At 43.3% G+C, this 24,028-nt stretch overlaps 1 protein-coding gene across 3 annotated transcripts in view; it reads left to right on the top strand.

Annotated features, from left to right (window-relative positions):
• LOC306922272 (zeta-sarcoglycan-like) overlaps positions 1 to 14,859 on the top strand; it is a gene marked incomplete at both ends in the record, with an annotated part of 588,514 nt that extends 573,655 nt beyond the window's left edge. For all 3 annotated transcript variants that reach the window (XM_079499734.1, XM_079499735.1, XM_079499733.1), the window contains one exon: positions 14,653 to 14,859. In XM_079499734.1, the coding sequence (XP_079355860.1) occupies positions 14,653 to 14,859 (207 nt within the window). The remainder of the gene's footprint in view (positions 1 to 14,652) is intronic.
• Between the last annotated feature and the right edge of the window lie 9,169 nt (positions 14,860 to 24,028).

Genomic DNA, 24,028 nt, shown 5'->3' with positions numbered 1-24,028 from the left:
CTTTCTCTTCTTGGTCTTTCATTTTCTCTCATTGTCTCCCTCATTTGTTTGTTCATTCTGAACCTCTCGCAACCTCTCAGCCCTGCACTCTCATTCTCTCATTCTCCCCATCCTCCCGCCCTCTCTCTCTGCATTCATTACAACTGTATACAGACAGTTGAACAACAGCATGACGAGTCAGAAGAACGGGGTGTAAAGAGTAGCTCAAAGCTGAGATCAGACCGTTTGCAAAGAACAGCTCCAACTAGGTATTATACAGTATTGGTGAATGAATTACAATTGTGTGTGTGTGTGTGTGTGTGTGTGTGTGTGTGTGTGTGTGTGTGTGTGTGTGTGTGTGTGTGTGTGTGTGTGTGTGTGTGTGTGTGTGTGTGTGTGTGTGTGTGTGTGCGCTAGTGTGTGTGTGTGTGTGTGTGCTAGTGTGTGTGTGTGTGTGTGTGCTAGTGTGTGTGTGTGTGTGTGTGTGCGCGTGTGTGCGTGCGTGCGTGCGTGCGTGCGTGCAACTATTTTTATGGCCAGTGTTTGTGCCATGTTTGGTGCGGATCGGAGAAACTGTGCCTGTGGCAACCAGCCCTGGTAAAAAAAAAAAAGAATTAAAAATCACTGTATATCTGCTATTTTCAAAAAATCTTGAATTGAATAAAATTTGAACAATGTGGAATACTTTTTAAATATATTAACACCACAAATCTTGTATGGGGGTCCCTGGCACTAAATATTTTCATATGGGTGTACACAGTCAAGCACATTATTTTGGGGTCCTTGACGAAGTTTGAAAACCACTGGTTTAAAGAACTGTGTTTTTTTTAGCCCACATATAACATTTCCAGTAGGAATTTCAATAACATTGTGCTAGAGGTGACGGAAATTATTACCAATTTTTAGAATCCTATAGGATTCTATTGGAACATCGGGAACATCCTGCCAGATTCTTAGAGGAATTCAAAATCATACAGGATTCCATTGGACCATTGGGAAATCCCATAGGATAATCATAATCATGATCCTATGTTATTGGAACATTTGAAAATCCTATAGGATTCTAATAGGAATTTGATAATCATATAGGATTCTACTAGGGGGGGGGGGGAATCCTATAGGATTGTTTTGACTAGGGGGCCCTTGACGGGGCCATACATGCTAGACTAGAGTGAAAAGTAAATCATTTTAGGGGTTACATGGGGGAAAAAAGTATAGGGTTTCCCTGAGGCCAAAAGTTGTGAGACCCTCTGTGCTAGAGGAAAGACCATGGGTCACCTAAATCAGAATGGTTCAACCTGCCTATTATATTTTGGGACACTTGGTGTGCAACGTTGACATTTTGACCTGAGTATGGCACTAGAGTAAAGGTTATGGCTACATTCCCTATGCTTTGGATCACACAAGTTACATTTACACAACAACATGGACTAGATTTGTACGCCAAGTCTTCTTTCAAGTTGTAATTCCATGACCAACAGTTTCTCTGTATTCAGCAATGTAATTTCCACTCAAAGACTTGCAGTGTTGCAGCTTGAAATGGAGCACATACTTATACTGTATGAATGATGGTTGGTTTACTGTAAACAACAACAGCAAAAAGCTCTCCAGCGAGTAGCGTTCCCTCATCTGTCTGCAGCTGAATATACAGCTCCTGCTCAAAAAATATTTAATATCATGCAAAAGTTCATTTTCTTCCGTAATATAATTCAAAAAGTGAAACGTTCATATATCCTCGATTCATTGCAAATGTTCACCACCAATCTCTGTGGTTGTGGGCAGTAGGCCAACCAGACATCCCTGGCCCATATCAGTGGTGAGAAAAGTACTCAAATGTTTAATTAAGTAAAAGTATCAATACTGCAATGTAGATGTACTCTGTTACAAGTGTATTAAAAATGTACTCTAGTAAATGTACAAAAGTATCAGCATCAAAATGTACTTATACCAAAAGTAGAATATACTCATTATGCAGAATATCCCGTTTCAAGTTTCAAATGTATACAAATATTTTGAAAATAGCAGATCTACAAGCTCACAGCATTGTGAGCTTGTAGATATGCTATTTTGAAATTACCCAAATGCATATAGGGCTGATGTGGTTAATGTATGTTTTGTAATGATAATCAGAATCTATAAAGTAACTCAAGTTTTCAAATAACTTTAATGGAGGAAAAGTACAATATTTGATGTAGTTGAGTAGAAGTATTGGAAATTGGAAATACTCAAGTAAAGTACAATACTTCCAAATTGCACTTAAGTACAGTACTTAAGTAAATGTTCTTAGTTACTTTACAGTTGAGTACACCATTGATACTACTGTACTATTGGTTCTATTGGTTGGACAATGGCCGCTACACCGTTGCTGCCAAACGTACAGACAGATACTGTATAGTTCAGGAGATGGATAACCCATCCGGGAAGGAAACGATAAGATGCTAGCACTGTCCCTAAAAGAGATCTGTTTCTCATGACAAAATGACAAATGACATTAGTGCTGGCATGATTCAGAGTGATCTAGTGCAGTCATTCTGCAACAGTCAGATCCTGGGATGCCCAGCTACAGTTAAGCAGTAGTCAACCCACCCAGATCCTGCAGACATGGATCACTGTAGTTTATCATTCAACCAAGATGTTCATCACTTTTACACTAAAGTGGTTGGAGCCCAAACTCTATTATTGCTACTCTACCAGATAGTTCCTTGTCTCGTTTATTTGTTAGTTTTTAATTAGACAGATGATGAAACGGAACCCGGTCGTATAGCCTCTAGCCTCCTGTTGAAGCAGTGAGGTAATGAATTGTGGGTCCCAGACAGGAAAAAAAGAAAAAATAATCTATCGAGTTTTGGGATACTTAAACTGCAGAACACACAGATGAAAATGAACGCGTATAACTGCAAAGCTAAAGTGACAAGCCAGCGTTTGCTAGCACTGCTATAATCCATAATATGCCATCTAATGTCCTCCTATCTGTCACAGACTAAACTGTGTTTTCCTGCTGGGGTTTCCCAGGAAGAGTTTGGGGGCCAGAGTCATGCATCATTATCAACGCCCTCTGCTCCACCAGGGAGCAGAGACAGTGCCAAATGAGAGGAAATGGAGTCGACGCAGCTAACAGCGGGGACAGATATGAAGGAATCAGTGTGAGCTTAAATGTTTGTGAAGGAACCCCTCACTCAATCTCTTGGCTGACGGAGCAATGGAAATATATAATAATATCATAATATGTTACTGTTATTATACTCTAGTACATTGCAACGCATAGCATAGTAGTGATGCTGCATAATGCTTTTGTATTGTATCTACTGTAGGAAAAATAATGTGTTCTGTAATGTTGATTCATCATTTATTTAGTTACACACCTCATCTCCAAGTTCAAACCGTACACAGCGCACGTGTTGTCTATGTTCTGGAATATGGGTGGTTAAAAGTGGCTGAATGCAAAGTAAATATGTAAATAAAAGTAAATATGAATAATAATATAATTTAAATATATGCATGTTAAAACATGCTAATAGAGGTTATACGCGTGACATCATCAGTTATGCAGGAACACTTACTGAGTGGCAAAAAAAATGACTTACTGTAAACCTGTATACCCTCTATATAATATATAATACAGGTCACCAGCTCTATTTGCATCTGTAGTGGGCAGCAGGGTTGAAAGCAGTTTATAACTATGGAGAACATTAATGAAGTTAGGTTAGCCTCACGCGTCGACATGTTGTTGAGGTTTTATGGAGGCACCTGGGGGTGTTATGGGTCCAGTTACCTGCATGGGGACTAGTGCTGTGGGTCTGTGGGTTCCTGTTGATTTACCTGCAGGTGAAGGCAGGGTGCTGTGTGTGAATTACAATGCTGGTGGGAGGTAAATATGCTGCTGGAAGAACAGATGCTGTGGTGCCCTGACACACATGTGCACACGCACGCACGCACGCGCGCGCGCACGCACGCACGCACGCACGCACGCACGCACGCACGCATGCACGCACACACAACCACAGAGGGCTCCCATAGTGCCTCAGCACAGCTGTCTCTTCCGTTCCCTATTGTTATCCATTTTCTGCTTAAAACTTTACTCTCTGTGCATGCACATGCACATCATGTATAATGCAGTAGGCCTACATGTGCACAGGTATAATCTAATTTGACCGCATAAAGTAGAGGTGGCATGAGTCTGTCATCAGAACACTGAGCAAGGCATGAGTCTTGCTCAGCGGCCAGGTGACAGCTGGCCATGTCGTTAGGCTGGCACCTACACCTTCTTTTGTTGCTCTTCCTGAACCTATACTGACTGTGTAAATTATATATAAGGTGTGTGAGCATCTTCCCTTTCTTGGTTTTTCTTGGGTAAAAAATGACGAGAACTTGATGCACAAAAACTAAGTTCGCCCACTTTTTACCTGTACAACTGTAATGTGACAATAAAGCTAAATCAATTCTGATTCTTTGAAGAATGGTTCCATAAAGTACATTTTAATGTTTGTTTGTTTTTTTTGTTTTTTTAGGTCAGTATAGGCTACAGTTACAAATTCACATGATTCCTTAAAGGGATAGTTCACCCCAAAAATTCATAGGCCTTGTTTTAATTGTGATCATTATGTATTCAGTTCAGAACATAAAATATTACCACAGTAATACATGACTTCAAAAAAATACACCTATATAGTTAAGTAGTAAAGGAAAAATGGGGTGGCAGTGTAGGCCTATGTACACTCATATCAAGAGGATTTAATGGATCTCCACTCATGATTCAGAGAGAGAGAGAGAGAGAGAGAGAGAGAGAGACAGAGAGAGAGAGAGAGGGTCTGCCAACCTGCAGATGGATATTTATTATTTCTGTTCATTACAAACACATTTAATAATCCCCAAATGCCATGAACGTTAATTACTGTAACTTTTAGGCGACTGCCAAGCATTGCCCAAAGTCTGCTATGTAGCCGACTCAGCGACATTTGAGTTGCATAACGATTGGATGGAATCGAGAACCATCATGTCCCTGGTCAGCATGTCCCCCTCACACCACATGTCGCCGCATTGTCAACTCTGTCCCCAGCTGTCACCCGGTGTGTGTGTGTGTGTGTGTGTGTGTGTGTGTGTGTGTGTGTGTGTGTGTGTGTGTGTGTGTGTGTGTGTGTGTGTGTGTGTGTGTGTGTGTGTGTGTGTGTGTGTGTGTGTGTGTGTGTGTGTGTGTGTGTGTGTGTGTGTGTGTGTGTGTGTGTGTGTGTGTGTGTGTGTCCGTGCCTGCCTGCCTGCCTGTCTGTGTCACTGTGTCATTTAGCTCACTGTGAGTCCTGACTCCCACGCCCGTCCATTCTACAAGCCTAATGGTCTGTGTAACACAATCACACAGCGACACAAAGGCACTGCAGTGTGTGTGTGTGTGTGTGTGTTTGTGTGTGTGTGTGTGTGCGTGCGTGCGTGCGTGCGTGCGTGCGTGCGTGCGTGCGTGCGTGCGTGCGTGCGTGCGGGCGTGCGTGCGGGCGTGTGAAAGGTGGTAAGGTGGGAGTGTTTATCCCGCCCAAACAATTTTCCTCTCTTCTCCCTCCATCTATCTTTTTTCTATCTGCTAAAAGATTGTAGGTTCACACTCTCCTTTGTTCCTTCTTTTTTTCCTTCATCGTTTGTCTTCCTCTCCTCCCCTCCTTTGCAAATGCTGAAAAGGTTATAGCCTGTCCTGCTCTCTCTCTCTCTCTCTCTCTCTCTCTCTCTCTCTCCCCCTCTCTCTCTCTCTCTCTCTCGCTCTCTCTCTCTCTCTCTCTCCCCCTCTCTGCTCCACTCCAGCTCTACCAACGGAAATCATCCATGAAAAATGTTTTGACTGTCTATAATTGCTGCACGCATCTCTTGTGTCTGTGAGACACTTTCTCTGTAAGCAGACCTGTGGGAGACCATCTCTCTCTCTCTCTCTCTCTCTCTCTCTCTCTCTCTTTCACGCACGCACGCACGCACGCACGCACGCACGCACGCACGCACGCACGCACGCACGCACGCACGCAAAAAACCACATGTGTGTGTGTGTGTGTGTATCCCCGTGGTGCATATACACACTCCCCCACACATGTGGTCTAACATGGGAGCAGCCTAATTCTTACAGACACATTAATTTAGGATGGACGTGAGCTCTAATCCTCCTCATGAACTGCCCACAAATGACCTCCACTCCCTTAACCTACCCCTTGTCTGTCTGTCCTTCTGTCCCTTCATGCCCTCTTCTCATTTTACTACGCGTTCACACTGTCAACTCATCAAATTACTTTGATGCTCGGTCAGGAAACTTACTCTGAGTCCACAGAAGTGCTCACCATTGGCCCTCACTCAGCTAACACCTGTCTCAGGCATGCCTCCCGACATCTCGCACTGAGACTGGGAGGTCAGGTTCCATCCTCGGTAGGCTCACACCAAAGAATATAAAAATGGGACCCAATGCCTCCCTGCTTGGCACTCAGCATCAAGGGTTGGATTGGGGGTAAGTGCCTGTGACATACTGTACTAGCGTCATGTCCAGGGGGTATAATTGTACATCAAGCTGCCTCACGCTACAGAAACAGGAGATGCAGGCTCCTGCCTTATGGGCTTCTTGGCTCGTCAAGGCTTATTTACTTACATACAATCTCACAAGAACTTGCAAGCTTGTAAATCAGCTATTTTCTGTATTTTGTGGAGTCATATGACAAAGTAATTGAGTGATTAATGCTGTCTGTCTGTCTGTCTGTCTGTCTGTCTGTCTGTCTGTCTGTCTGTCTGTCTGTCTGTCTGTCTGTCTGTCTGTCTGTCTGTCTGTCTGTCTGTCTGTCGCATGTGTGCATACTCACACAAGCACGCCGTACTTTCGAACAACCTCTCTCTATCCCTTCCTATCGCCGTGCCCAGGTGCATTGTGGTTCTTAGTTGCCATGGCGAGGAGGAGGCTGTTAGAAATCGGATGTGGTCTTACAGTACTGTGGCCAAGCGTGACAGAATCCTTCTGCTCGGCGATGCTGAGCTGAGCCCTGCCAGCTTTTTACTGAGGACGGGAGATGAGAGGACCACACCTGGGACCTGTTAATAGTCTCAACCGTGATATTTCGTCTTTGTCGGGTGGACACCTTGTATGTCCAAAAAAAAGTTACTTTTCAGGAAATGGAACGGAAATCTTCAGAAATAGTGAAAATAGACAATCTACGATGCGACTGTGAGCTCGTAGATCGGCTATTTTTCTGCTACTTTCGCTTGATATGCTTGCACGATGAAGTGCATTAAGTGACAAATAAAAAATGTATAAAACATAAGAAGTTGAAATATAGAGATACAAGGTTTTCTCTTACCTTTTCTTGTGGCGGGCTGGGAGGAAAGTTATGTGCTATTCAGTTTAAAAGGTTATCATTGATGGTGTTTCACATTCAAAACCATTATGGCCAGACAGGCTAATTTAGTTAGCATTATGGCTGGCTGACACCCATTTGTCTCGATGACATGCACTTCTGTACGATGTGAATAGGCTGGCATTATTAGGCTGAATGTCCTTTTGTGTCTGAGACATAAAACAAGTTATGACTCAGAACATGTGGTTCTCAAAGTGAGGTCCGGTGACCACCAGGGGTCCTTAATTCAGGGGAGTTCCAGGGGATTCCCTGCTAAATGAGAAACACTTGAGCCCTATTTTTCAGCTATTCAAAAATGGCATTATGTACAAGCTCACAATGCGTAGCATTGCAACACGCTGTGAGCTTGTAGATGAGCTATTTTCAAAATATGTTTTTTTACATGTTGACAAAACTTCACTTATGAGGGTCCAAGGCACACAATCTTCTCAAATGGGGGTCCGCAGCCAAGTATATATCAATTTGTGGGTTCTCGTCATGAAAAATGTGCCTTGTTGTCTACGGTGGAAACTGGTTCAGAGTATAGCGATGTGCGTGGCTTGTAGACTAGTCTATAACTTTCCTCCCAGCCCACCGCAGACAAAGGTAATCTAAACCTTGAATCTCCATAAAAGTGATCCCCCATACTAATTGATTACAAAACTTCACACTTGTGTAAAGTGAGGCGTGTCCACTGTATTTAAATTGGCCACGTTCATCATTACATTTTAGTGCTCTAAACAAACATTAAAGTCAATAGACGTGGCTGCCACATGACGTAATCTTCAAAAGCCATACTTTGGAGGGGCCCGAATATGGAAATCATAATTTAAACGTCAGTGAAATGAGCGGTTGGCTGCTCACATCGCTAGGCCAGTAATCTTCCTTCGTGCATCTGTTCTGCATCAATGAAAGTTGATTAGATACAATATTTTAGAACCACTGTTCAATAGTTGGGGAGTCCCTCAGGAGAACATTTAATATTACGTTTCTTGATTGGGTTATTTCACAAATTGTGTGCGGCCAATAATAATTGTCTCCACCAGGCCGAAGGCATGGGGAGAGAGTATGTTTTGCACTCTGTGTGTGTGTGTGTGTGTGTGTGTGTGTGTGCGTGTGCGTGTGCGTGTGCGTGTGCGTGTGCGTGTGCGCGCGTGCGTGCGCGCGTGCGTGCGTGCGTGCGTCTGTTACCAGCTAATCTCCGGCACCGTTAACCCGGTCGATGTCAAATTGTGCACGCACACTTCCCTGGATGCCAACGATGAACCTCTGCCCCAAATTTTCCAGAACGGCCTGTTATAGCACCACCAGGAGACCGACTTTTGTAAAACACATTTTTTGATATTACTCCGCCAGATTCGGTCCAAAAATCCCGCAAATCGTTACACAGTATCTCTATAGCCATGTGTTCAAGAAGGATCTGTCCGATATTTCATATTCCATCCTAATTCGCTAACATTGGCTTTCAAAGTTTGCAGGATTGGCCCGTTTTGAACAAAAAGCCTCAAATCATGAACGCAGCGTGTAATTTAAGTGAAATCTTTCACAGACTTTCCTACTAGGCTGAGGAATATATCCCACCCTTTACACATTGGCCTGTTATAGTACCAAACACATTTTTGGAACAAAATGCCTCAAATCATCGAATTGCCACCCAAGGCATAAGAAGAAATGGCACCCTTTTCACATTGGTCTATTATAGCGCCACCAGGAAACCACAACCTGACCTGCCCGGCTGGAGACCTGTGCCCCGAGGGGCACTTTATCTAGTTACATATGTAATGGTGTGTGCGTGCGTGCGTGCGTGCGTGCGTGCGTGCGTGCGTGCGTGCGTGCGTGCGTGCGTGCGTGCCTGCGTGCGTGCGTGCGTGCGTGCGTGCGTGCGTGCGGTAGTTAGGGAAAGATATTTTAACAATATGCAATATAAATGCTTACCAATAGCTTTCTTCACATTTCATTAACACTCTTCAGCTCAGGATTTACCATAACCATTTATTGCAAAGCTGCTGCATTTAGTTTGGCGGTGTGGCTCTGCGCTTGTGATATCTCAGATTACCTGTGCACCGAGACACAGCTCTGATATCAACAAGCCCCAGAGCAAGGCACAATATGAAGACATAACATGAACAACATAACTTTCAATGCATGCCATATACCACATAGATACATATCACATGATCGTACAAATAAATCACATTATAATCACAGAATCACCCAGAGAGGGGAGAGATAATTAGACGTAACCTCCTGCCTTCCATGTCCTAATGACATTGGCTTTCAAAGTTTGCAGGATAGGCCCGTTTTGAACAAAAAGCCTCAAATCATGAACGCAGCGTGCAATTTAAGTGAAATCTTTCACAGACTTTCCTACTAGGCTGAGGAATATATCCCACCCTTTACACATTGGCCTGTTATAGTACCACCAACAGGTGGATTTTTGCAAAACACATTTTTGGAACAAAATGCCTCAAATCATCGAATTGCCACCCAAGGCATAAGAAGAAATGGCACCCTTTTCACATTGGTCTATTATAGCGCCACCAGGAAACCACAACCTGACCTGCCCGGCTGGAGACCTGTGCCCCGAGGGGCACTTTATCTAGTTACATATGTAATGGTGTGTGTGCGTGCGTGCGTGCGTGCGTGCGTGCGTGCGTGCGTGCGTGCGTGCGTGCGTGCGTGCGTGCAAAGCTTCTGCATTTAGTTTGGCGGTGTGGCTCTGCGCTTGTGATATCTCAGATTACCTGTTCACCGAGACACAGCTCTGATATCAACAAGCCCCAGAGCAAGGCACAATATGAAGACATAACATGAACAACATAACTTTCAATGCATGCCATATACCACATAGATACATATCACATGATCGTACAAATAAATCACATTATAATCACAGAATCACCCAGAGAGGGGAGAGATAATTAGACGTAACCTCCTGCCTTCCATGTCCTAATGAACTATGGCTGCACTGGATGTTCATAAAGGTCTACTATCACCTCTCAATTTGTTCCAGCCCAACTTGGGAAACTTTGTGACAGCTGCTGAAAGGCGAGGTACCATTAACAACCTATAGGCAAAATTGATGATTCTGAATCCATTGCAAGCATTTGTTTTGCATGAGAAACACTCCTTAATTGGGCTAAAAACGTCCATAGCCACTTTTCCAAATGTGATGACGGCTATGGCATGTTGTCAATTTTGCCTGCATATAGGTTGTTATTAGTACCCCAACTTTCAGCAGCTGTCACAACGTTTCCTAGGGGAGTTGAATTGGAACAAATTGCGAGGTGATCACCTTTATGAACACATTTGTGAAGAAAGCTATTGATAAGCATTTATTTTGCAGATTTGTCACAAATTTGGCTAACATTCCCTAACTAGGGGATATGTTGGGGGGCTTTATTTCAGAGCTTCCGAGGTACAGTCTGTTAGGAAGAAGCTTAAGCATCTGTCTCAAGAGAATGATTGTATAAAAACCCTCCTCAGCGTCTCAGGGCTGCTTGGCACAGCTTTCCCTCAGCGTTTCATCCAGGAGGTATACTGTACTGTAGGTGTGGCCATCTGGGAACTGGAAGGTCTCCGGTTCAATCCTCCGCTCCTCCAGGCTTCGTGCCGAAGTGTCCCTTAGCAGGACACTTAACTGCTCCCCGGGTTATCACCACTCCTAATAGTTTTGTGTGTGTGTGTGTGTGTGTGTGTGTGTGTGTGTGTGTGTGTGTGTGTGTGTGTGTGTGTGTGTGTGTGTGTGTGTGTGTGTGTGTGTGTGTGTGTGTGTGTGTGTGTGTGTGTGTGTGTGAGTGTGAGAGAGAGTGTGAGAGAGAGTGTGAGTGTGAGTGTTAGAGAGAGTGTGAGAGAGAGGGAGAGAGTGCATGTATACAGTACACGCACAGAGGGAGTTCTGCCCTGTCAGCCAACTGTGATGTCATTAGTTCCACTAATTGCCTCTTCACTGTCTGAGGCCTGACTCCATACACCTCTCTCTCATCCTGTCTTTAGCTACTCCATCGCTCCTTGAACCTCCCTCTTTTCCCTTCTGTCTGTCTGTCTGTCTGTCTGTCTGTCTGTCTGTCTGTCCCAATCTCTTTCGCACTGTATCTATATAGGTGGAAACCTGCATCTTTGTCCAAAAAATTAATAAACTTGTGTACCAATGAGTGTGAGCTTTATAAGATCTGCTTTGGCACAACACATTATGTATGACAAAGTAAGGCAGTAATTTGCAGAGAAAATAACAAAAAAGTTGAAATATGCAGATACAAGGTTTCTGCCCGACAGTGAGTGAGGATATCTCAACTAGCTCATCTTGTTTACTCTCTTTCTGTACTCAGTTGACATCCTCTTGTTCACTTCTGTATCTGTGAAATTGATTAAATAATGTTTCTGTAGTCTGTCTTGATTAGCATCTGGCCTTGATGATAGTGCGTGCGTGCGTGCGTGCGTGCGTGCGTGCGTGCGTGCGTGCGTCCGTGCGTGCGTGCGTGCGTGAGTGCGTGCGCGCCCGTGCGTGCGTGCACACCTATAGAGCTTTTCACCATAGTAAAGAATGATTGAATGTATGCGTAAGTAAATAAATAAATAAATCACGTTAGAAAGTGGTCAATAGACAGCAGAGAGGCCTAATTAGTTCCCAGTTGATGTGCGTGCGGTCTGTTTTATTTAGAGACAGGAGAGAAGAAAGGCAACATGAAACACTGACTGCATGCCGCTCCCTCTATCTTTTTCACTCTCACTTGTCTACAAATCGCTCACACTCTCTCTTTTGTCCCGTTTTCTCACACTCACTCTCTCAGTACTCTCTCATGTCTATCACATATCTCTATCTCATGTTGCTAACTCATTTCTTATATACATTTTTATCCCACAATTTTGGAACCCATTTTTCACACGTTGCAAATTGCCTACGCTGTAATCCTACTCGCCACTCAACAGGGGGAGTTACATCTCCATCGTGTAAGAGCAGGTGTGGAAAATGGGTTTTGATCGAGCAAAGGATCTTTCAATCCTCATCCTGACAGCAGGGGTCACCAATATGTCCATACACGGAAACATGTGTGTGTGGCAAAGACTTGGTCATGTCCGTGGCAAATGTTTAGATTTTCTGTTTTAAGACCCAAAAAGATACTGTATAATATTATGTCAATCTCCAGGTTTTCTTCAGAATATGTATGGCAATGACACTATGGTCCAACTAGTATTTGTGGTACTCAAATGTTCTATTTGCAAAGACCCCTGTAACTCTGAGTGTTAGAATGGAACCAAACGGACCCATAAGGGTCCGTTTGGTTCCATTTGAACACTCTCAGAGTTACAGACCTGTTATTCAGGGCTATGTATTTGTGTTTCTGGTGATATTATTGTCCACTCATTTTGTATGTCCGTGGCAAAAAACAATATGTTGACAAAAATGTCCACCACAAGCCAACATGACGATGACCTCTGACCGACAGGCACCCCCAGGGCATGATGGGAACTGTCCAGCAGCAATCTGCTGATCCACCCTGCAGACCGGGTTGATCAATAGACACCGTCCATACTAAGTCCAGTCAGATTCCAGCCGCAGTGGAAATCATTGGAGAAAATCCTCCTTGCATGTTCTCTGTGACATTGTTGTGATGCAAACTCACTGCTGTTTGGCGGCATAACTACTGTAACTAACATGCAGTGATCTCCAAAGATGATCTGTACCACATACCTCTTGTATCACCAATTCACCATTTGAACAATTCTCCCAGAATATTGCTGTTATTTTGTTAAGTGGAAGAAAATGTACCTTTAAAAGTTCAAAAGATTACAAATTAATGTATAAATGGAAGCAAATGTGCACCTTCAGGTTAAATTAAGGCCTTATTTACACTGGCAGACAAATCTAGCCTGAATCAGATCTGTGCCACATCAAGATTGAAATCCGATTGGTTTAAATGGTCACATGACTCATTTAGACAAATCAGATTCCATCAGATCTGGATGTGGCTCAGATCTGATTCAGGCTGGATTTGGCTGCCAGTGTAAATGGGGCCTAAGACTCAGGATTTTACTCCTGCCACCAACCCTCTGCCCAGTGCCCCCCGCCACACACACGCACGCACGCACGCACGCACGCACGCACGCACGCACGCACGCACGCACGCACGCACACACACACACACACACACACACACACACACACACACACACACACACACACACACACAGCGCACACCCAGCACGCACGCACGCACACACGCACGCACGCACGCATGCACGTACGCTCGCACGCACACACACTCTCCATCTGAAATGTCTACAAATTTCTCTCTATCTCTCTCTCTCTCTCTTCATCAAAGTAATCGTGGAGCCTGGTCTAAAATAGAAATCCCCCCTCTCCATCTTCCTAGATCTTGCCAGTTGTCAAGACCCTGGCCGAGACGAGACGGAATCATCCGCCCAAGGCGCTGCCCGCCTTGTCTCCCTCTCCATATCCCTCTCCCTCTCCCTCTCCCTCTCCCTCTCCCTCTCCCTCTCTCTCTCTCTCTCTCTCTCTCTCTCTCTCTCTCTCTCTCTCTCTCTCTCTCTCTCTCTCTCTCTCTCTCTCTCTCTCTCTCTCTCTCTCTCTCTCTCTCTCTCTCTCTCTCTCTCTCCCTTACTCATTCTTACTCATCCCAACTTTGCTTTTTTTTATATATTTTTTCTAGATATAACTCTTTTTCTTACGGATCAATCCATCTGCTTTGAATCCACCTGCGGCTGTGGACCACTCAATTCAATTCAAATGAGCTTTATTGGCATGAGAAAACATACGTTTACAGGACGTATTATACTTTTGAAAGTGTTTTTCAAACTCTCCTTAGGTGATTGTAATCCGTGGGAAGTACATGTCTCTGATGTCCTGGTACAGTGGACAGACGGTTAGGAAGTGTAGCTCAGTCTCTACCTCGTTTTGTGTGCAGTGGGTGCATAGTCTGTCTTCTCTTGGGAGCCAGGTCTGCCTATGGGGGAATTTCTCAATCATAAGACAGTGTTCACTGAGCCTATAAGGTTTGTAATCCATTTTGGAAATATATTCCACTAGTAGTTTTGGACTGGAACCAGTTGGTGAGCTCCTCTCTCTCTCTCTCTCTCTCTCTCTCTCTCTCTCTCTCTCTCTCTCTCTCTCTCTCTCTCTCTCTCTCTCTCTCTCTCTCTCTCTCTCTCTCTCTCTCTCTCTCAGCCTAAATCCTTCCCATTCACTCTCTCTTTGCTCCTTGTTCCCCTTTCTTTTCATTCATTCTGGTGTCTCTCTTGTGTGTTTGCGCTAATCTCCTATTCAAAGCCTTTTGTTTACAACGCTAAACATCTCTCTTTCTCTTCACAGATCTTTTTAGATGCCAGTACCATCAGGCTGGGCAACATTCCCCATGGTAGTGCAGTGGACCCCCTGGAGGGGGCGCCAGCGGGCACCACCTACACCAAACAGACTGTGTACGAGTTGTGCGCCTGTGCCAACGGCAAGCTCTACCTCTCCCCGGCGGAGAAGGGCTCCACCTGCCAAACCACCAGTAACTTCTGCCTCTGGAGCTGAGAACGGGGCGGGAGGGGAACGCACAGGACGGACGGACCGGATCAGAGTTTGAAGCTAACACTAGCTGACGGATGGAATCACCATGGACCAATAGCTTTGACGGGAAAGCCAATGCTGACCACCAGGTCAAATCAACATGGACCGTCGCCAGCTCCGTCGCTAGCTAATGGGACCACCAATGCATAGAATCCGTGGTTAACCCGCTGGCGTTGATGCTAAGACTAGCCAGTAGACGTGGATGGACATGAGCTGTGGGCTGGCTTGGCGCGACGCCGCAGCCAGCTCCAAAGGCCGCACCACAAGGCCGTGGGACTCTGCCGTCGCATTTGTCGCTGCCATGACAGTTTGGCCAAAGTAACCTGTATTATATTTGGGGTTGCTTGACAGTCGCCAAGACTCCCTGTTAACGGAAGGAAGTCATTGTTTGTTCAACGTGTGTTTGAAATCCACAAAACTAAAATTAAAAAACTAAAACACATACTCTGACTGCTTTAGACTTACCTAAGGTGGGCTAAAGGCTAGCCTTGCGGTGAGCTAGTGTAACAGACACGGATGTGGATTAGCCTAGCGGGAAGCTACGGCTGGCTAACAGACCGATCAATACCAGAAAGGCCTTCCCCCTCTTCTTATAGTCCCTAGGTCCCGACCTTCGACCCTTTGGCTACTGAACGTTGACCCCTCAACGTCACTCTGCACCTGAATGTGACCCTGCTTCCTTAAACATGTGCCGTCCGCTACAAATGGAACAAAAGTATCTGCCGTTTTCCTTTTTTTGCTTTCCCCCTGATTTTTTCTTCCATCTTTAGTTTGATCTTGTAGCTCTATTATGTAGCGTTCTGCTCTGCTTCTCACAGTTGGCCTTGCTTTGGTCTTGTGTCCTTTTGTCTTGTCATACTGTCATTTCGCTCCCATTTGCTCAGATATTCTTACGTTCGGGGGGCACGCGTTAGTCCGACGTCCCGTTAGTCTCACATATGTGGCCGGTTAAGACTCACCTGCAGTTAGGGTTAGGGCTTGGGGTAGGGTTAGAAGTGTCGGATTATTGGTACGTCTCGGACTAAGGGCGGGGCTCCACTGAGTGTTGCGTTGCATTGCGTTTGGACGGTGTCAAAAAATGTACGGGGCGAATGGGTGACGCCGTCCAGACGCCGTCCAGATGCAACCGTCGGCAGTGGAGTACCCTTCATCATTAATTAAAAAGGGAACATTCCCTGCGTTGACGATAACGAGACGCTGGCAGACGCCCGATTGGCTGCTGTGGAGCTTCGGCGTAACGCTACACACCCGCTTCAGTCGTGTTTCTCGGACAGACTCCTTCCGATTCCATTGTTTTATTTCAAATCTGTCTTTGCCTTTTTCTCCACACTCTGCTTGCCCCATCACCTTTGTTTCCAGACGTAATAGTAAAAATAAATGAATACAAACATCTGCCAGGTCCAGCTCTCCATCACATCTGTTCCAGAATTTCTCGTCGCAATCTGTCACTCCATCTTTCTCGTGTTTACGTTCCTCAGACTATCCTTTCCTGCAATGTTATTTTACAGCTTGCCGTTCTATCTTTGTCACTTTAATTCTGTTCTTTTCTGTTCTTGCCATTTTTGGTGACCTTTCCCCTCTTACTCTCTCTTTTCTCTTACTCAGAGTCATCTCTCTCTCTCTCTCTCTCTCCCTACACATCGCCATCAACCCACCCTGCAAGGTCTCTCCTTTTCTGCCAATTATCTCTGCATCTTTCATCAACCTGTCCTTCCCTTTATATCTCTCCTTATATCAACCTACACCCTTCAGCCTTCTCCCCATGACCTTCTTGCTGTCCGTTGTTTTCTCCTCTCCAGAGTTATTATAGTTATGAAATATTAATTTGTTTTAGAGTGCATTTCTTTGGCTCTTGTTACTTTTTAACACACAATTCTCTTTTGTTTTAGAGTTTAATTATTGGATTACATTTTATAGCACTTTTCTAAGCACTCAAAGAGCCATTCATTCATACATTGGGAGGTGAAGCGGCGAACAGTCGACCCTATAGTGTCCTCACGGCAAGCTAGCACCTACCAACTCATTGGAGGCAATGTGGGGTTCATTGTCCGTACCCAAGGAAAGGACACTTCGACATGTGGACAGGAGGAGCCGAGTTTCAAACTGCCGACCCACAGATCAGTGGACAGCCTGCTCTACCTCCTAAGCCACAGCCACCCCAATTACTATCTCTGTGCTGGCCTGGGAACGCCTCAGGATCTATACTCTAATGTGGACCAGGAGAGGGAAGTCTGGGGGATGCTCTGCTGGAACTGTTAGCTCTGTGGCTCAACTCCAGCTAAAGAGGTAGAAGATGGATGGATGAGTGCATAGTTTCGCAATGTTTTTTAGTTTTTTATAGTAGTCTTTCATTTATTTTCAACGTTAGCTTTAAGTTTTAGTTTCAGATTACAAAACATGACTTCTCTCTTTTAGTTTTAGTAACTATAATAGCCCTGGTCATCCCATCCTCTGCTTCAGAGTTCCCATGCCATCCTTTACTTTCTCAACCCCTCCTACTCTGTCCCTCATGTGCTCCTGTCTTCTCCTCCTCTCCTGCCATTCCAAGACGAAACATCAGGAATACCCCGAAAAAGCAAGGCGTGTGAAAATCAAAAGCCCTCTTCTTCCAAATAAAGAAATCCCATAAAAACTCTACAAACAGAGCAAAAAAACTGATCTATCAAAAATAATCAAATCTAATATTTTTATTTATTTATTTTTAAAACGAAAAGTCAATATTGTTTGGGTTGTTTTCTATCTGTTTCTGTCCGTCTCAGACGCCACCATGGATGGGACATCACAGGACATTGTACAGCAAGCAGGACGGAAGAGAAGGAGCATGGATGGACACATAATGTCTGGAGTCCATTGATAGTCCTGCAGTCGTACATTATTAAATACAACTTTTAGTTTTTAGTTTTTTTTAACAAGTTACAGTATACACAGGTGCCTTTGCTGCTGTTGGTAAAAGCACATCATGCCTGATTTACACTTTGTTGCGCATCATGTCGCGTGCCGGAAATAGCAGATCTACGAGCTTGTAGATCTGCTATTTCCGACGCTGGTACGCAACTGGGTCTAAATCACGCATCACGGTCTGAACGCTATAGAACCTCCCTCAGTGGACCAGACGCTCATCTCCATGGACAGAACTCTGATTACTTCTCCATCTGTAACAACTTTCCTCTCCCGGTTTTCTTTTTTTTTTTTAGAAACCCCCTTCTCTGTACATCCACCTGAAAAGACAATTCACTCCAAGTTTAATCTTTAATTTCCCAATGTCCCGTTAACGGTTTTATTCTTGATAATAAAAAATAAAGCACAAATTATGCCATGTATATAACGATATCAATAAAATAAAATGAAAATTAAAAAAATTAAATAAAACAATAATGTTTATAAGGCAATGTCTCTGGAGTCTTCAGTAGATGGAATTAACCTTTTTTTCATCAATCCTTTTATGTTCCTAAATCTGAGAATAATGAAGACTCTTGATGTTGAAAATAATGGTACTCAAGGGGAATGCAAATGATGTATTGTTAATGATAGGATTACAGAGATAAGCTGAATGTTAACAGCCTCAATCGCTAAGGACACACTTGGACTTGATTGCTTGTTGTCAGTGATTGAAACGAACCACTTAATATTCACTCTGGCCTCCCTATTTTGGGCATGTCATTATAGGTTAACATTTGCAAAAACGTAATACATGAATGAATACGATATATAGCCTAACCTTTTATATAAACCAAATCAATATTGCCACAATTTAAAAAATTGTGAAAATAGCAGATCTCCTGTGACCTTATAGATGGTTATTTGCACTATGTCATACAACAAAGTAACCTACTGTACTGTATAGGGCTCAAGTGGTTAATGTACACAAATTCCTCAACATTACATATTAAGTTCTGGGTGCAACATATCACCTGATTTAACCTTTTTCCCCACTTTGAGACAACCACAGTCTCCTACTGTTTCAACCCGGCATCTTTATTTCGTAATTATGAGCAAAAATGTTCAACAATAATGAAAATACAGTAACATCAGACAAGTTGTGACTTTGTAGAATGCCTTCTTCTTTTTGTTTCTTCTTTTTTTATGATTGTCATATGAGGAAATGCTCTAGTCTATGTGGGGCTTGGGTGCATGGTTAAGAATCTTGTTCCAGATCACCTCGAGAAGTTATTGAAGGAGGGGAAGGTTTCCGTTCCCTTTTTTCCCACCAACTTTCATCTGATCCCGGCCCTTTGTGGGGATTTGGAGCCGACGACCTTGAGATCAAACCCACTTCTCAATATGGGGCCTTCCTCTCTATGTATACTATCCTCAGGGACTAACAAATCCTTTGTAGTAATCCCTTAATACTGTAGGCACCAGTGAGCTGCAATGATTCACTGCCTGATATTTCACTCCAGTCTGGACCGATTTGTGTTATGTCATAAGCATTTTTTGATGATTTAAAAATATTATTATTATTTATTTATTATTATTATTATTATTATTATTTATTATTTTCTGCATGCCAAATGCTTTCTTTTGGATCGATAATTGTTTTTCAACTCGATGCAATCAATGGATTGCAGAAGATTAAGCTGACCTGACCTGAGATGGAATACAAGAGATTGTGTTATTGGCTGTGGAGTGAGACGTTTGAAGGTGCTACAGAGATGCTACAGTGTATGGATTTTATTATTCTTTCTCTTCAGTGTTTTATTTTTATTTGTATTTATAATTTTAGCAGTGGTTCTCAAAGGGGGTTCCAAGGGGTCCCCAACTAAATTAAAACGTCAACATTGAAATCTTTAACACTGTAGCCTTACACACTGTAGGTTATATCAGATATTTGAAGAGAGCCGACCTACATGGCCACAGCATGTTACGATGCAACGCATTGTGAGCTTCAAGATCTGCTATATTAGAAAATACATTGTTACATACAAGATGTGAGTGAATACATACAGTACAGTACTGGTATCGCAGGCAGAACATTTTCAGATGGGGGTCCATGGCTAAAATACGGGTGAAAATTGCCATGAAAATGTTTGGGAACCACTGTTGGTTGTAGAATATAAGAATGCAAAGCGTTATTTTACAATACAAGCTACTTTACAGGGAAAAAGCCCAAAGTCGCTTATGATAGGCAGACTTGGCAACACTGCTTGAATGGCATGAGAATCTCCACTGCTCAGCACCACACAGCTGCTGTTTCCATTGTCATTGTGACAGAGCTGTGATGTTATTTTCGGCTGCGGTTGTGTGGGCCCAACAGAGAGAAGAAAAGCAACATGCACCCAACCCCTCTTTCCTGTGAATTGTCAACTCTCTCCAAACAGTAAATCTTCCCCCTCGTGTGAGAAACGTTTATCATAACGTGGCTGTCGGGCAGTTAACCTAGTATATCCATATATTTAAGCTTTTTAAGTTTTCTTTCGTACATTTATGCACTACTTCGTCATAATTGTGTCATACAAAAGTAGTGAGAATAGGCCTAGGCCGTGGCTCAGCGGTCCACGCACCCTGGCTGGTAGTCCAGTCTGGCAATGTACCGCGTGTTCGACTCCCGATCCCGACGGTCTTTACTGCGTGTCACCCCCCCCCCCACATCTCCCTCCCCATCTCTCTCCTGTCAGCCTACTGTCTATCCCTCTATAAACAAATAAAATAAAGTCGAAAGCCACAAAAACTAAAAAAGGTTATGAGAATAGGATGGTTTTGGACATACAAGGTTTCCACCCGACGGCAACAAAAAAAGGAAGCGTATAGGGAGCACTAAACTAGCAGTTTCCTGTCATGTAAGGGAGTTTGTCATAGACATACTCAGTCTCTCTAACGTCCTATGCTGTACATAAACACAAACGGAGGGGATAAACATTTAGTTCAAAGGTATTTTGATGGTTTCTTTCTTACAACACAATTAAAGTTAACATTTAATTTAAGCTCTTCCTTCAGATTCTCAGTTTCTCAATCCACACAATCACATGATTTCTCATTCATGTCAATAACTCTGTTATTGACATAAATGACTAAGCTCTTTGACTATGCAACAAGAAATGCAACGTGAAATTATATAATAATTGCAATGAATGCAAATGTCTTAAGGGTTTTTAACACCTTTGTGTACTTAGGCCTTTGTGGTCTGCTTAGTTCCCACATGCTCACATCACTTTACTTAGAAAAGCAGAGAAAACACTCACCCAGTAACCAACTGCTGACCTTTCTGTTTCTCCTCCCTTGATGATTAATTCATATACTGCAGTGTAAAATATGTTAAATAAAGGGCACTTTATGGACTTTGAAAGCTCTAATTCAACTTGTAGTCCTTATCCTTTAAAGTGATATTGTGAAGAATGACGTACACTAAATATTATTTGGCCTAGACACAGCTCATTAAATTACTGAATGCGTCCATGATGTTACACCTTCTAAGAGACACATCTCTCATAGCAGCTGTCAGGTAGCCTACTACTTGGTTCTGCCATTTTGTATTGGTGTCCGAATGTATATATTTTGTATTGGTGTCCGAATGTATATAGTGAGCATTTTTGCACCCTAATGTAGTGGACTGAAGTATCCCACAATGCACCGGGGATTGTAGGGATGGTCACTAGCGCACATGCACACGTATGCGCACGTGCACTGCTTCTGCATACATGCGCTCCAACTCAGCTGTTGAACCAGCGAAAGAAAATAACAAGTATAAATGTACTTTTGTTTCCCCCTCTCTTTTCTTCCCTGCCTCGCCTGGCGCGTCTCGAAGCTGATCACTGGCAGGACGGAGCACCTCCGTCATATACGCCTCCCATTCAACATTATCTGGGTTTGATCCCGGCTACACCTGACTGTCATCGACGTCGAAATGCCCTTGAATCAAGTCATTGAGCTGCAGTTAGGATGGGTTAAATCCAGTTTATGTGCAAAATTGACATGGCTAAATGAACTTTCCCCTTACTCTCCGCTACAGTATATGTCTCAGACTCCATCTATTAGAGACTGTGACACAGACTTTCTAGTAATAATTAAAGATAAACAATATATTTCCAGTATAGTTTTGGTGGGAGTGTAGGTGCAGACACACTGGTATTTGGAGAAGAATACTAAAAATGGTATTTGGATCGAGAAGTGATCACACAACATATTTATGTGGGCTGGATATTTGGAAAATTATTCCAGTGAAAGATAATATCAAACATAACGTATTTTTAAATGAAAGAAGATACAAATGTATTAAAATAACATTTTAATAACTCTGGAAATATTCTACAATATAAATTAAGGACAGCAAAACACATTCTAGGATGATACATTCGCACAGTTGCAGATTAGTCACCGTTCAAAGCTCTTAACAGATGACCAGCACAAAATTGAACAGATCAGAAATCATTGTCCTGGAGTCGACTGACAGTCGACTCCTGACTCATGAAACACATGAGCTGGCCAACCTATTTAATGTCCAATATGTTGGCAATGAGCCCCCTGCCCCAGTGAGCTACAGTAACACATACACGCACTTATGTTTTCACACAGTGTTAGTATGACAACCTTCCTCACGTGGTTGTTACAACTGTAACTATGAAAACTTCCCTCAAATGACAGGAAACTGTGCTGCTTACTCATTTCCCCGTTTCTTGGTGCTTCTTATTTGAAACTGACATTTCTCACACTGTATGCTTGTGTGTGTGCATGTTTGTGTGCATGCATTGTTTGAAATGACCTGCTTACCGACGAGGACACTTGTAGCCTACAGTATATAGCCATATAGCCCCCCCTCTGAGACACACAGTACATAAACAATGGTACCATAATATAATAAGCATTAGTGACCATTTATATGAAGATAGTTTGAAAATAGGTTAGGTTCTCATTTACTGTAAAAACAATGTTAAGGCTGATGATTTTTATTAGGGTAGACAGTAAAGACACATAGACCTTTATTGATAGACCAAGCCCCCACATTTATGAATGAATCTGTGACGTAGGACGTGACATAGAGGTAGGCCTACCACAAGAACAGCGTGAGGGATACTATCATAGGAGCCAACCAATCATATCAACGCTCGAGGGTTACTACCCGGGTCCTTCAAAACGCCACTGAGCAACTTCCATTGAAGTGGATAGCGCGGGGCGGGGCTGTCGCTCCTCATCCACTCCCTAGATATATTATAACTCTATGATGAGGACACATGCATAGATTTGGTGTGGCCCTGGAATTTCCGACCCCCGAGCTTACAATAGCATGCTTGTAAAAAAGAAAATAAACCAATTGATAAATCAATTGATTGATGTCATCATCATCATTTTTCGACCGCGGTCGAGATCGTGGATTTCACAATATTACGCCAGACTTCCCGGTCCTTCATTGCCATCCCCAGTTCCTGATGCCTGTGTCCCTAGCGATGACATCAGGGAACGACAGTTTTCTACCTCTGGTCTGCTTTGAGGCAGGACTCCAGAGAAGAAGGGAAGTAAGAAGTTTGAAGCCAATGATTTTATTAAAAAGTATGAGAATTGTTTCTTCAGGTGGATGTTGTGGTTAGGTTGATGTCCATGTCTCCTGTTTCAGAGAGTGAGAGAGTCAAAGAAGCCTTTTGTTCCCTGAGAAGCCATTACAACAGAACTGACTCAATGATGCTGCTGTAAGACACGAGAACAAAAACTCTGACGAAATTCTGGCATTTCATGACAGTCAGAAATAGATGTTCGGATTCATCTCTAAGAATAAATCATACTTATGGGGACATACAGAATCATGAAGTTAATTTGGAGATTGGTTAATTTGGTTGTAACTAAAGTAAAGTGTTGCACCGGCCGGGATTTGTTTCATTAAGATATAGAGGCGTTTATAATAGTACTGCAGTACAACATACAAAAATGCAATTCTGAACTTGTTTATTGATTTGATTTTAAATGGAGAATTTGAGGAACTAAAACTGCTACGATTTAAAATGATCTGGTACAGTTGTCTATTATTAAAGTTTGTTGTGGGCTGTCTCTTCATGTACAATCCCAGGGTTGGCGATGGGGTTGGGTTTGATTGACTGTACATGCAGTGTCCCTCCCAATGTAGAAGTGAAGCCAACGCCAATGTATGAGGAAGCCACATATCCTCGGGAGACAGAATTTGATCAAGTCATTAACAGCTTGTTGTCAT

The sequence above is a fragment of the Electrona antarctica genome (assembly GCF_951216825.1).
Source record: "Electrona antarctica genome assembly, chromosome: 4".
Taxonomy (NCBI): Eukaryota; Metazoa; Chordata; class Actinopteri; order Myctophiformes; family Myctophidae; genus Electrona; species Electrona antarctica.
The sequence above is the reverse complement of the archived record's forward strand: the minus strand, read 5'-3'. Positions and strand labels throughout refer to the sequence as shown.